Source organism: Carassius carassius, chromosome 18 (assembly GCF_963082965.1).
Source record: "Carassius carassius chromosome 18, fCarCar2.1, whole genome shotgun sequence".
Classification (NCBI taxonomy): Eukaryota; Metazoa; Chordata; class Actinopteri; order Cypriniformes; family Cyprinidae; genus Carassius; species Carassius carassius.
In genome coordinates, this window is record NC_081772.1 from 1,153,580 (window position 1) to 1,167,500 (window position 13,921).

At 29.6% G+C, this 13,921-nt stretch overlaps 1 protein-coding gene across 2 annotated transcripts in view; it reads right to left on the reverse strand.

Moving 5' to 3' along the window:
• Positions 1-13,921, reverse strand: part of fig4a (FIG4 phosphoinositide 5-phosphatase a) — a 58,229-nt gene that overhangs the window by 7,088 nt on the left and 37,220 nt on the right. Inside the window, exons 17-21 of one of the 2 annotated variants that reach the window (XM_059498114.1) lie at positions 11,419-11,557; positions 9,495-9,553; positions 7,949-8,096; positions 5,498-5,581; positions 2,167-2,359 (exon numbers count right to left, since the gene is read on the reverse strand). In XM_059498114.1, coding sequence (XP_059354097.1) covers positions 2,167-2,359; positions 5,498-5,581; positions 7,949-8,096; positions 9,495-9,553; positions 11,419-11,557 — 623 coding nt within the window. Of the gene's footprint in view, positions 1-2,166; positions 2,363-5,497; positions 5,582-7,948; positions 8,097-9,494; positions 9,554-11,418; positions 11,558-13,921 lie in introns of both variants that reach the window. The other variant, XM_059498113.1, reaches the window with a different exon arrangement.

Sequence of the window (13,921 nt, forward strand, 5' to 3'; positions counted from 1 at the left end):
AGTGCCAGTTTGGTCGATTATCCTCATAAGAGCAATCTTAAATGATTTATATAAAGTCTAAAATGAACAAAAAGAGTTGTGAGAGAATGAGGCGAGATCCATAGACAGTATATAAACGGTGAGATCCGCGTGTCTGTCGGCTCTTAAAGGGACAGCAGCCAATAAAGCTTCCTGTCAGTAAAGTTAAAGAACAAAGGGAACAGAGAAAATGACTCGCTGCTCTTGACTAAATAACTTTAGTAGCTTTAATAAGGATTAACTATTTAATTTATAGTTTAGGCAGTGCAGACTGCATATAACTTTGATAACTTTATTAAATTTCTGTATATTTCCTAACTGTTAAGACAGGAAGGGCAGGAGTAAACATGACATTTATTATGTTAGCATTGTTTTAAGTTTACTTAAATTAAAAACTGTTATATTTTTGAAGCCTAATAATAAATGTAAAAAAAAAAAAATCAGTAGCTGTATTAATATCAGTAATACTGGCCTTCATTCATAAAAAGATGTCATTTAAACAAGTATTTAAAATATACTGTCTTTATGTTGTTTCTACATTAATTTGATTAACTGTGAAATTATTACATTAAAAAAATATATTAAAAAAATTCTTTTTTTATTGCGATTAATCACAGAAAAAATGTGTGATTAATCTAGTTAAAGTTTTTTAATCGATTGACAGCACTTCTAAAAATACAACTTGAAGATAATATAGTATTTATTATATATATTCATTATAATTTATATTTTTATTAAAAAAAAAATTTAAATTAAAAATGATATTTCTATGTGTGTGTGTGTGTGTACAAAATGTCATTATCATTTCTTTGTTTTCCTATAATACAAATAAAATATTATACAAAATTAAACGTCAAATATTGTATTGCATTATATATAAAAAGTGAGGGAAATGTTTGTTTATTTAATTACATTAATTAGTGCTAATATAATTAACATAGTTAATTTAATTAATTGTTATATATCATTTTTTTTAGATATATTTATAAAAGAAAAAAAATATATAAATACAAACTAAACTTTGAAAAACTTCAGGATGTCAGCTGGCTTCTCTCTTGGTCACATGACTCACATTTCCAATCCTAATTATATGGAAAGATTTCAAAAGAAGCAGTTCTTCAAATTTGCTGCTTCTGGAATGAACTTCTTTTCATCTGCACACCGAGGTCACACTGCCCTTTCTGATTTTATTTAATCTGATTTAATTACAGGTTTAATACTGTATGGATCCCACAATGTATTGCATTATACAATATAATATAAAACAAAAATTCATTACATTAACTACAGTAATTATATTAACAGTTAAATACATTTTTTGTTGATAGGATTAAATTTGGTATATAAATAGGATTAAATAATTTTTTTTATATTAGAAAAAATAAATAATATAAACTATTATTTAGGGTTATTTTTAATTCTTTAAAAAAATAAAATAAATATGAATAAATTAAATGTATTATAAATACTTTATCTCTTGATATGAAAATTTTTTTTTTTTGATTCTTCAATAGATTTTTTAAACGTTAGAAAAAAATAAAAAGTAATGATATAAAAAGTAATTTTATTAATTCTTTAAAAATAAATAAATATAAATAAATGTAAAAAAACTTAAGTAATTTAAAAAATTAATATTTTGAAACAGTTTTTTGCGTTTTGTGTTTTCATTTTAAAGTTGCAGTAATTATTTGTTATTAGTTGATGTTTTTTTTTAAATACAGTGTTTTAAGTTGCAGTTTATGCAGTTATTTCAGTACTTCAACCTAAACTAGAAGAAAATAGAAATGCTAAAATAAAAATAACTTTTTTATATAATTATTTTATTTCTAAGTAATATATATAGTTTGAAACTACTTGCTCACTTTCTTTTTGAATGCTGTGCTGTATATACTGTACACTACCTTCTATTTATAAAAAATATCATGTAAAACAGTATGCATGTTTGAACAGTAAAAGTACAATGTTGCATTGTGGGATACAGCATCTCTTGTTGCTTAGTACACATGCATACTGTATACAGTGTACATACTGCAGAAACAGTTATATTAGTATGCTATTATTGCATTCTGAACAGCCACAGCACAAAAGCTTGTGTTCAGAGCAGCTGCAGTCATGCGCTGGAGTAAGTGTAAGTTTAATGGTGAATACCTCATGCAGGCGGCTGCTGTCGCTCGGCTCGGTCAGTCTGACTGGTGTGGAGCGCTGTGAGGCCGTCCCGTCCTCCTCACGCTCTTCCTCTGAGTCATCCTCAGAGCTGCTGGAGATCTGCTCCTCGCTAGGAGGAGGAGGAGCGCTGGCCGCCGTCTTCCTCTGCAACACTGCCTCCTCTTTACTGGATTTACTGCTGAGAGACCAGAGCAGAGGAACCAGATCAGCTGCTCATCCACAATCTCATAAAACACTTTCAATGGGCAAACGTTTACAGAGTTAGAGTTTCTAGAGTTAGAGTTTACAAAGAGTCTATAGAGTTAGAGATTAGGGAAAGAGAGTTTATGGAGTTAGAGTTTACATAGAGTTTATAGAGTTGGTTTAAAGACATAGGGCCCTATTTTAATGATCTGAAACGCAAGTGTCAAAGCGCGAAGCGCAAGTAACTTTGTGGGCGGGTCTCGGCGCTGTTGCTATTTTCCCGGCAGGATAAATGCCTCTTGCGCCCGGCGCAAATCCAAAATGGGTTGGTCTGAAGTAGCTTCATTATTCATAGGTGTGGTTTGGGCGTAACGTGAAATAAACCAATCAGAGCGTCATCCAACATTCCCTTTAAAAGCAGGTGCGCAAGTTCCATTATGGAGTCTTTTTTTTTCCTGGTTCTTGACGGACAAACCAATTTGTCAGATGTCCTTATATACATATATGTCTTGCCACTATTGGGCAAACAGGTCTGATCCTTAATTACTACAATTAGCCTGAATAATTTGTAAGATAGATTTATGCCTATTTTTCACATCTTCGTGGCACACCACAATGATTTCCGTCATCTCATGTGTTAATCTTTTTTTATTGTAACAATTTATGATTTGCAAAAATAACTGTTGCATCTGTGTAGATTACATGAGCAAAGTGTATGCGCGTTGTGCACGCTATACATTATGGTCAAGCATGCGCCCTTAAAATAGCATAATGAACAATTGTTTGATGGAACAGCAAAATAACACCAGGGATTGTTTGCGCCGGAACACGCCTCATTTTTTGCGCTGAACCGCACATGCAGTGCAAGTTCATTCACTAGTTTAGCGACGTGCTTCTGTGGAGGGAAAAGCGCGCTTTGCGCGGGTGCAAAATAGGAATGACACATGCGTCTGTGTAGAAAAAGTAATTTGCGCTGGGTGCAAGATAGGGCCCTTAAAGTTTAGAGAATAAGAGTTTACAGAGTTAGAGTTTATAGAGTTAGTTTACAGAATTAGAGTTTCTAGAGTTAGAGTTTACAGAGAGTCTATAGAGTTAGAGATTAGGGAATGAGAGTTTATAGAGCTAGAGTTTACATAGAGTTTATAGAGTTGGTTTAAAGACTTAAAGTTTAGAGAATAAGAGTTTACAGAGTTAGAGTTTATAGAGAGTCTATAGAGTTAGAGATTAGGGAATGAGAGTTTATAGAGTTAGAGTTTACATAGAGTTTATAGAGTTGGTTTAAAGACTTAAAGTTTAGAGAATAAGAGTTTACAGAGTTAGAGTTTATAGAGTTAGTTTACAGAATGAGAGTTTATGGAGTTAGAGTTTACAGAGAGTTTATAGAGTTAGCGATTAGGGAATGAAAGTTTTAGAGTTATAGTTTACAGAGTTGGTTTACAGAGTTTACAGAATGAGAGTTTATAGAGTTAGAGTTTACAGAGGTAGAGTTTATAGAGTTAGAGATTAGGGAATGAGAGTTTTTAGAGTTATAGTTTACAGAGTTGGTTTACAGAGTTTACAGAGGTAGAGTTTATAGAGTTAGAGATTAGGGAATGAGAGTTTTTAGAGTTATAGTTTACAGAGTTGGTTTACAGAGTTTACAGAGGTAGAGTTTATAGAGTTGGTTTACAGAGAGTTTACAGAGTTACGAGTTTATAGAGTTAGTTTACATAATGAGAGTTTATGGAGTTAGAGTTTACAGAGAGTTATTAGAGTTAGAGATTAGGGAATGAGAGTTTTTAGAGTTATAGTTTACAGAGTTGGTTTACAGAGTTTACAGAATGAGAGTTTATAGAGTTAGAGTTTACAGAGGTAGAGTTTATAGAGTTGGTTTAGAGAGAGTTTACAGAGTTATAGAGTTAGAGAGTTTACATAGGGTTTATAGAGTTAGTTTATAGAGTTAGAGTTTAGGGAAAGAGAGTTGACAGAGTTACTGTTTATAGAATGAGAGTTTGCAGAGTTAGAGATTATAGAGTTGGTTAACAGAGTTTACAGAGTTAGAGATTTCAGAGTTAGAGTTTACAGAGGTAGAGTTTACAGATGTAGACTTTACAGAACTTGAGTTTACAGAGGTAGAGTTTACAGAACTAGAGTTTACAGAGGTAGAGTTTACAGATGTAGAGTTTACAGAACTTGAGTTTACAGAGGTAGAGTTTACAGAACTAGAGTTTACAGAGGTAGAGTTTACAGATGTAGAGTTTACAGAACTTGAGTTTACAGAGGTAGAGTTTACAGAACTAGAGTTTACAGAGGTAGAGTTTACAGAGGTAGAGTTTACAGAACTTGAGTTTACAGAGGTAGAGTTTACAGAGGTAGAGTTTACAGATGTAGAGTTTACAGAACTTGAGTTTACAGAGGTAGAGTTTACAGAGGTAGAGTTTACAGAGGTAGAGTTTACAGAACTAGAGTTTACAGAGGTAGAGTTTACAGAACTTGAGTTTACAGAGGTAGAGTTTACAGAGGTAGAGTTTACAGAACTTGAGTTTACAGAGGTAGAGTTTACAGAGGTAGAGTTTACAGAACTTGAGTTTACAGAGGTAGAGTTTACAGAGGTAGAGTTTACAGAACTTGAGTTTACAGAACTTGAGTTTACAGAGGTAGAGTTTACAGAACTAGAGTTTACAGAGGTAGAGTTTACAGAACTAGAGTTTACAGAGGTAGAGTTTACAGAACTAGAGTTTACAGAGGTAGAGTTTACAGAACTAGAGTTTACAGAGGTAGAGTTTACAGAGGTAGAGTTTACAGATGTAGAGTTTACAGAACTTGAGTTTACAGAGGTAGAGTTTACAGAACTAGAGTTTACAGAGGTAGAGTTTACAGAACTAGAGTTTACAGAGGTAGAGTTTATAGAATAAGAGTTTATAGAGTTAAAGTTTACAGAGTTAGAGTTTACAGAAACAAATCAACTCTGACCTACTGAACTGTCAGAGATCATTATCATTAACTACAACTAAAACCATTACAATAACATTTTACATTAATTATATTAACAATTAATTACATTATTTGTTTACATTATTTATTTTGTTATTTTGAGGAGCTGCTGAACTCGCTGAGCTGATGAAGGAAACAGCAGATCTCTCAGACTCACCCCAGCACTGACTTTGCGCTCTCGTCTGGTTTGCGGACAGTGAATGGACTGGGATCGAGGCCCAAGGTCTTCGGCATGAACTCCCTAAAAAAAACGAGACCAGAGAGGAATCATGAGAAGATGTAGAAAAACTTTCTGTGCACAAACAGGTGTAAAGGAGCTTTTTCAAAATAAAAGTTCGGTTGAACTCAAAGACATTGTGACAGATGTGTTACTAATGTACAGTAGAATGTACCCATCAAATAATAAAAATAATTGTTATTATTATTTTAATATTTTAAGAGGTATTTTAATTATTTGTAAGTTTTAATTATTAAAAAAATGTGTAAGATTTATTATAAGATTTTAAAAGCATGAATTGTAACAGTAAACCTCTGTTGTGCAGCACTTTTATTATTATTATTTATTTTACTTATTTTTTAGTTTTAATTCTTTAAAAAATTTGTAAGATTCATAAGATTTTAAAATTTTTAATGAAAACAGTAAAGCTCTGTTGAGCAGCACTTTGTTTGCCGAAAAATAAATATTACATTTTCATTTGATTATTATTTTTTTAATAAAAGATTAAACTATTAAACTACTATGCCTTCATTTGATTATCACAATCTTTTAATAATGAATGTACTAAATCATAAAAAAGACATCACAGAATTTCTGGAAAAATGCTACATTTCATAGGGCCCGATAAATGCAAAATAAATAAATAAATTGACTAGACATGTTTATATTAAAATGTACTAAAAGCATTAAAATAGAATCCATAGAAATTAAAATGGAAAACCTGGAATTGTGTAACGAAACAAAAAAAAAAAAAACGGATTTTAGGATGTAAAACAGATTGCAGAGTTTTTAAACTGTATAAAATTCAGTTTGACCATTAAAACTGAATTCAGAAAAATTACAACTATAATTAAAAAAATAATAATAATAATAAAAGGAAACCCATAATCCTTTCTTTAAGAAATACAAAAATACTAAATACATTGAAATTGAATTTTAAAAAAGTACTTAAAATGTCAACAATATATAATTTTAGACAATTGTCTAGTTACATTGAATAAAACGTTACATATACATCTATCCACAGCCCTAATTAAACAGAAAATGCTTGTACAAATCAATAGTTCATTAAAATGAGTAACTCATCCATCCATCTGACTTGAGTAAAGCAAGCAAACGGCACATTTATCTTTATAAAAATGAGGCAAACTACCAGACGGATTATCCAACACTTGGTGAGACGAGATGGTAAAACGAGAGCAATAAATATGAGAGCAGCTGAACCCCGTCTGATAGACAACAGGAGACGGACGACACTGTAAACCTCAATCAAACACTTTCACAACTGAACACAAGGACCCCAAGTGTGACCGAAACACGGAAGATGAGTTCACCAGAAACACAGACTAGACCGACTTCTGTGTTATTCATCACGGAGCAGAATGAAGAGCTAAACATATTTTACTCACAGATATGACACACCGCATAAGATGCTTTTTAAACAAACGAACCTAGAAGCAAACAACCTAACTATTTACTGAAAAATGAATTCACATAAGTAAATAAACTTTAATGTTTTCTTGAATATTATATATATTCAAATATTTTATTGAATGCGCATTTATATAAATAAACATTTTATTTTAATATTTAAATATTTATTAGCATAAACAGTTAGTATTCTAGTATTTACTTAAATATGTAAATTAATATTTACTCAAATTTTCATTTACTCATTTTCATATGTAAATAAACACTTAAAATGTTAGAATTCAATATTTACTTAAATATCTTAATTAATTTACTTAAACATTTACATTCACATCTACTTAAATGCTAATTCACATTGATTAGAATATGTAAATAAATAAAATGTAATTTTTTACATTTTAAATTTAAACAAAGTTTAACATTTACTTAAATATCTTTATTTACTTAAATGTTCATACACATTATATTCACTTAAATATTTAAATTCATATTTACACAAAAATGCATTCAGATAAATAAATGTGAATATTTACTTAAATATTTCAATTAATGTACTTAAGTATTTACTTTATCTTTCACTTAATTGTTCATTCACATAAATAAGTAAATAAATAAACTTTAAAATTACCTGGAGTATTTATATAAAAATTTAAATTTACTTAAATATTCACATAATACATCCATTTACTATTAACTTCAATATAGACTCAAATATTTAACTTAATTGAATAAAAATTCTAAAACGGAGAGTTCCGTTCCTTGATTCTGATTGGTTGAGCCATATTCAAATCTGTAGTAAATTACTCCACAAACATACTCCTTTGTTTACTTCTGTGTTGCTATATCTGTGTGTTTATTTATATCCTTGCACTTTACATACTCTGTTTTATTCTTATATTTTATTCTTTAACAGACGAGAGTACAGCATGACCAAGTGTGTGTTGGTGTGAAGTGTGTGACCTTGCGGAGTTGGTCATTGCGATGCTGAAAGTGTCGTCGAACGAGGTGAGTTCGTACGGCTTGAAGAACTCTGTGTAGATGTCGATGCTTTCTTCGAAGCGGTTCACACGCTTCACGCTCACCTTCCTCCTGTTCTTCTCACACTGAGCTGAAACAGACAGACACATTCAGAAAATACAAACAAATCTCGTCTAAATACAAACAAAACTTTCAGAAAACAAGGAGAAAGAGAAATTAATTCATTAATTCTAAAAATGAATAAATTTACATTTTGCTTGTTACATGTAACAAGAATCTTGTTATGCAATGCGATGAGTTCCGTGAAAATAATTAGGAAAATAAATAAAAAATCAGAACTATTTGTACCTAATATTTGTGTGTACTTATTTCTATACAGTATATTCCACTGCAAGAATGAAGTCATGACCTGAAAATATGGAGCATTATTTGTGTGCCATATAGAGGTGAGAACTAAATATATATTAAATATTTAAATATAAAAAAATGTGTTTACTTAAATATTAATTCACAAATAAATAAACTATCACTTACTTAAATGTACACTTTAAATACACAAATAAGTAAATAAATAGGTTGTTGAATTTAGAAATTAATTAAATAAACATAATTAATTGTATATTTATTTTAAAATATACTTAAATATTTAAATTGTTCACTTAAATGTGTACTTAAATATTAATTAACAAATAAATAAATAAACATTTACTTAAATATATATTTAAATATTTATTCACATAAGTAAATAAATAGATTGATAAATACATTTAATAAACTAATATAATTATTTACTTTAAAATATACTTAAATGTTTACTTAAATATAAATTCACAAATAAATAAACAAACATTTACTTAAATATATGCTTTAAATACACAAATAAGTAAATAAATAAATAAAAATATTATATAACTATATACTTTAGAATATACTTAAATATTTTAAATTGTTCACTTAAATGTTTACTTAAATACATATTTAAATATTTATTCACTTTAAATAAATAGGTTGATAAATACATTTTAAAACTAATTAAACAATTAATTATTTAATTTAAAATATAATTAAATATTTAAATTGTCCACCTAAATGTTTACTTTAATAATCATTTACAAATAAATAAACTAACTTTTAAATATTTATACACATAAATGAGTAAATAAATAGATTGATAAATAAATTAAATAAACTAATATAATTAATTAAATATGTAATTAAAAATATACTAAAATGTTTAAATTTTTTCACTTAAATGTTTACTTAAATATTCATTCATATATAAATAACTAAATATTAATTTTAATATAAATGAAAATATATTAATTAATATTTGGATTCATATTCAGTCACATAAATCAATAATCTGTGATTATGAGAGTCTGCATGGAGAGTTTCAGATCAGTCTCTCATGAAGCTCCATGTGATCAGGACCCTGACTGATAAGACGGCTGCTTCGGCTCAATGTTTGTGATTTATATGTCAGTTCACGTCTCTCTTATCGGTGTTTATGGATGTGTAAAGTTATCACCTTCATCATACGGTGACGGCAGGAACGTCAGCACTCCGTCAGTCCACCAGTGTGTGTAACTGCAGAGAAAAACACAAACAAATCCATCTCTGTGTTTGTGTACACACACACACACATATATATATATAAGTTTATACCGGAGATCTTCTGACTGTGCTTTGCCACCCAATAGTTGATTGTTTGCTTCAGTTGCACTACCAAAGATTGAAATGCTCCAGGAAAGCGCTTTTAAATGCTGAGCTGATCACAGCTGATCACAGATGGCTTTGTGTTTCATTGAGAAGGTGATGAGCTACACCTGATTGAGTTTGAAAGCTTTTTTTTTGGGGGGGGGGGGCTCTTTTTCCAACTCCAATTTCCGATTTATTTCTGACATGTTGGTGTTTTACCTTTCTCTTGCATGTTATAAGTTGCACTGAGTAAATACAGCTGGATAAAACAAAAACTCCAAAGCCACAAAATGTATTAATTTTTTTAAAGGGGGCTGATTCTTTTCTAAACCCACTGTTCATGCGAACATGAATGTCCTATTTGTCCTGGAACACGAATTGTCATTTCAGAGACTGTCTGATGGTACAATTTCCCTAAACAGGTCAGGTTCCTCTCATTTCGTTTTGTTGTCTGATAATAGTTTTTTGTCACGTCGTCCAGTGTCCATTATGCAAGCGGCATCACAAAGCAACGTGTCGGACGGCTGGAGGAAAATAAAGTGGGTCATGGGCCGCACAAACACTTCTTTAACATCGCAGCAATAAAATAATATACCACAATCCACAGACGGGCAGAGACTGGATGCATGTGAAACTGCAGATGCTACAAATGAAGCACACGTCGAATGAAATGAGGCAGAAAACCATTCTTATGTTCCGATGTAACGCTAACCCGTAGCTGTTCATAGTGTTCACTAAGGAAAACATTATTAATTTTAGTTCTTATACTGTACTTAAGTGTGCTAAAATTACTTTATGTGATTGATTTTACATTTTTCACCATGCATTCATGATGACACATGATGTTTTTTTACCATCACAACACATTCAGTTCATTTTGACCCAGAAGAGACGCACAAACATTTCTAAAAAATTCAAAAGAAAATCTTTGTAAAGGCTTTATATAACCTTAACCTTTTATAACCTTAAAATACACAATTTATAATTTTTTTCTGATATTTCGGAATTAACTTAAAAGATATAACCATATTTTTAAAAAAAACATTTAAAATTTTGGTCATTTTGACCCGGGTGTGTATGGAGCACCATTAGTGTCAAAAACACTTTTTGTTAAATTATCTGTGGAGTTAAATTAGTGTCAAAAACACTCTTGTAAAATATATTTAGCCTCTTCTCCAGATCTCACACACTTTTGGGACTGAATTTAGTTTATAAACATGAGTATGTACGTCTATTGACTAACTAATGCAGCATGAAAAATTCATCACATCTGAAAGTCAAAGTTCACGTAAAATTTATTAATTTAGTTTAAAAACTTTTAAGAGCTATATTTATGTTTTGTTAAAGACAATTAATTTTTGTTATGTTTTAAGCAAACCATGAGTTATAAAGTCAAAATAATTAAACCATTCATTCCAATGGGGTTAATAATGGTAATTCTCAGATTATATGTTTTTATAAATTTCATACAATGATATATTCAAATAAGATTTCTCACAAATATTGAAAAAAAAAATATATATATACATTTTCCATTATGGTTTCTGTTCTTGTTGTTGTTTTTCATGTGTCTTTGAAACTTCAAATTAATTAATTAATTAATGGGTAAATGCTGTAATAATACTGTAACATTCAAAACTTTGAACATTTTTTCCAATAGTAAAAAAAGGTGTTAAATCCCTGTTTTGCTCAGTTTTTTGCTTGTCTGGAGCACAGGTTGTTATTCAGACTGTATTAAGACGTAAGCGTCAGACCTGTGCTGCTGCTGTGGGAGGACCATGGTATCGCTGTGATGAAGGTAGAAATCTGTAGGCAGTTCCCAGAGGTGAGGCTTCGATTCCGACGGCTGGAAGACCTGCAGGAACAGGTTTATCGCGTCCTGTCTGTCTGCATCTGAGGGACACAAACTATCAATGTTACTTCTGTGAGTTATTCCGGTTTGCCCAATACTTCGTTTAGGCTGCATTTTATTATATAGTTTATTTACATTTTTTCATGTACATTTATTTATTTGGCAGATGTTTTGTCCAAATTAAATTTTATTACATTCATGGTACACTTTTTATCTGTTCATGCATTCATTTGGAATCGAGCCCATGTCTCTGGCTTTACTAGCACGATTAGCAACAGGATACTTATATATTTTTTAATTGTATTAATTATTACATTTTATCATATTTTATTTCATTTTATAATTGTATTTATTATTAAAGCAATACTTTTAGATTTATATTTCATTATTTTATTGTATTGTATTGTATAATTGTATGTATTATTATTAGAGCTATACTTATAATTATATGTAGTTTATTTTATGTTATTGCATTTAATTTTATTATTTATTTAATATTATTTTATTTCACTTATTTATTTTACATGTATTTCACAAATTTGATTAGATTCAAGGTATACATTTTAGCAGTTCAAGCAGTCCCAGGAGAAATAAGTATCCTGTTGTATTACACACACACACACACACACACACACACATATATATATATATATATAAATATAAAACATTTTATTTAATTATATAGTTTTTTATTTTATTATTAAAAAAAAATATTATTTATTGATTTAATTAAATAAATTGTAAATATTACTTGTTTGAAAAAGTGGTTCTTTATAGTAATTATCTTTGTCTTTTTTTGCATCCAAACATCAAACACTTCAGCAACATGAACTGGTTTTGAGATGCCAATAAAAACAAACCACTATAACTAAAGTCTGAAAATCACCTGAGTGAGAGCACCAAACAATAACAGAATCAGATGCACAGCAGTGTTTTCGTCTGTTTGCAGCTGCCAGGACTTGTTTTTGAGAATATCCACAGGTTAAAGGTGCGATAATTGTGGCACATGCAGAGGACCATCACTCAAACACATGCATGTGCGGCCCAGAGTAATCAAGAGTTAATCGACAAGCAGTGAACGCAATTCCACTCGTTCCTTGTTATACCTCAGGCCATTTCAGCATCTTCCTAATTAAATAAAGCTGAGATGAGAACCGAGACGAGCGACATTAATGCATGAACATGTTAATCCACAAAACATCACATGGAAAAGCCTGATCATCAAGTAAATCTCCAGCATGGAAGAGTAAAATATTTAATATTTTATAATGTTTTATTTAATTTTATTTGAACATTTATATAAGTTTTCTATTTGGCAGACATTTCAACAAAAGATTTATGAGCTACAGGTAGGGTTATTATAGTTAATTAAAGGCATTAAAACACATTTTAATTTCTTGAAAAAAAGTTAACTTAAATAGAAATTATTAATAAAAACTATTATAGAATATCAATGATACTAAAATAACACTGAAATAAATGTTATTTTATTTAATTGTATTTTTATTTAATTTTAACATTTAATTTAATTTTACATTATTATTATTATTAATTTACATTACATTTATGAATTGCAATAATGATTAGAGTATTTTATATGACTTTATTTCTTAAAAGTTTTTTATTTTATTTATTCATTTTACATTTGATTTCATTAAATACATTTATTTTATAATTTTTATTTAATTATATTTATATTCTAAATGTATATTAATTATTTTAATTTATATATTACTATTTTGTATATTTTTTTTATCAGACGACATTTTAATAAAAAGATTCAGAAGAGTAAAGGTGAATCTCAAGAATATGCCAAGATCTCACTCCAAAACCCAGAAATAAAACATTATATTTCACTTAAATTTTGGGTTTTTTTTTTTGCCCTATTAGAAAGATAAATCTTAATGTTGCTAAAATAAGCTTCAGTTTTCAATGCAATGCAATTTTTTCTTTTGATTTTAGAGTGAAAAACAACATGTGCTTGAGACTGACCTGTATACTAGAGTCTGTGTTATACTGAAATATAACAGCGCGGCTCCATTAGACTGTCCTGAAGAACAGTATGTGTGCTGAACTATGATTCATTTCAGCAGAATTTACTTGAGTAGAGTTTAAATGAGACGAGGCTATAAATACAACCTGGAGAACAAGAAAAGAGTCTCAAAAATAGGCAGAAACATGAATGGCCATTTGATTAAACCTCAAACCCACTCCTTTAATTAACCAGCACAGTGCAAAAAAGAAGCTCTTCTTCAGTATTTTTTGTCTTGTTTTCCAGTACAAACATATAAATAAGATTCTGGAGAGGAAAAAAAACTAAATAAAGTAAGGTTTATGCTTGTAACAAAAACAAATATGTCAATGGGATAAGAAACAAAGAATAAAATAATAAAAATAACAAAAAT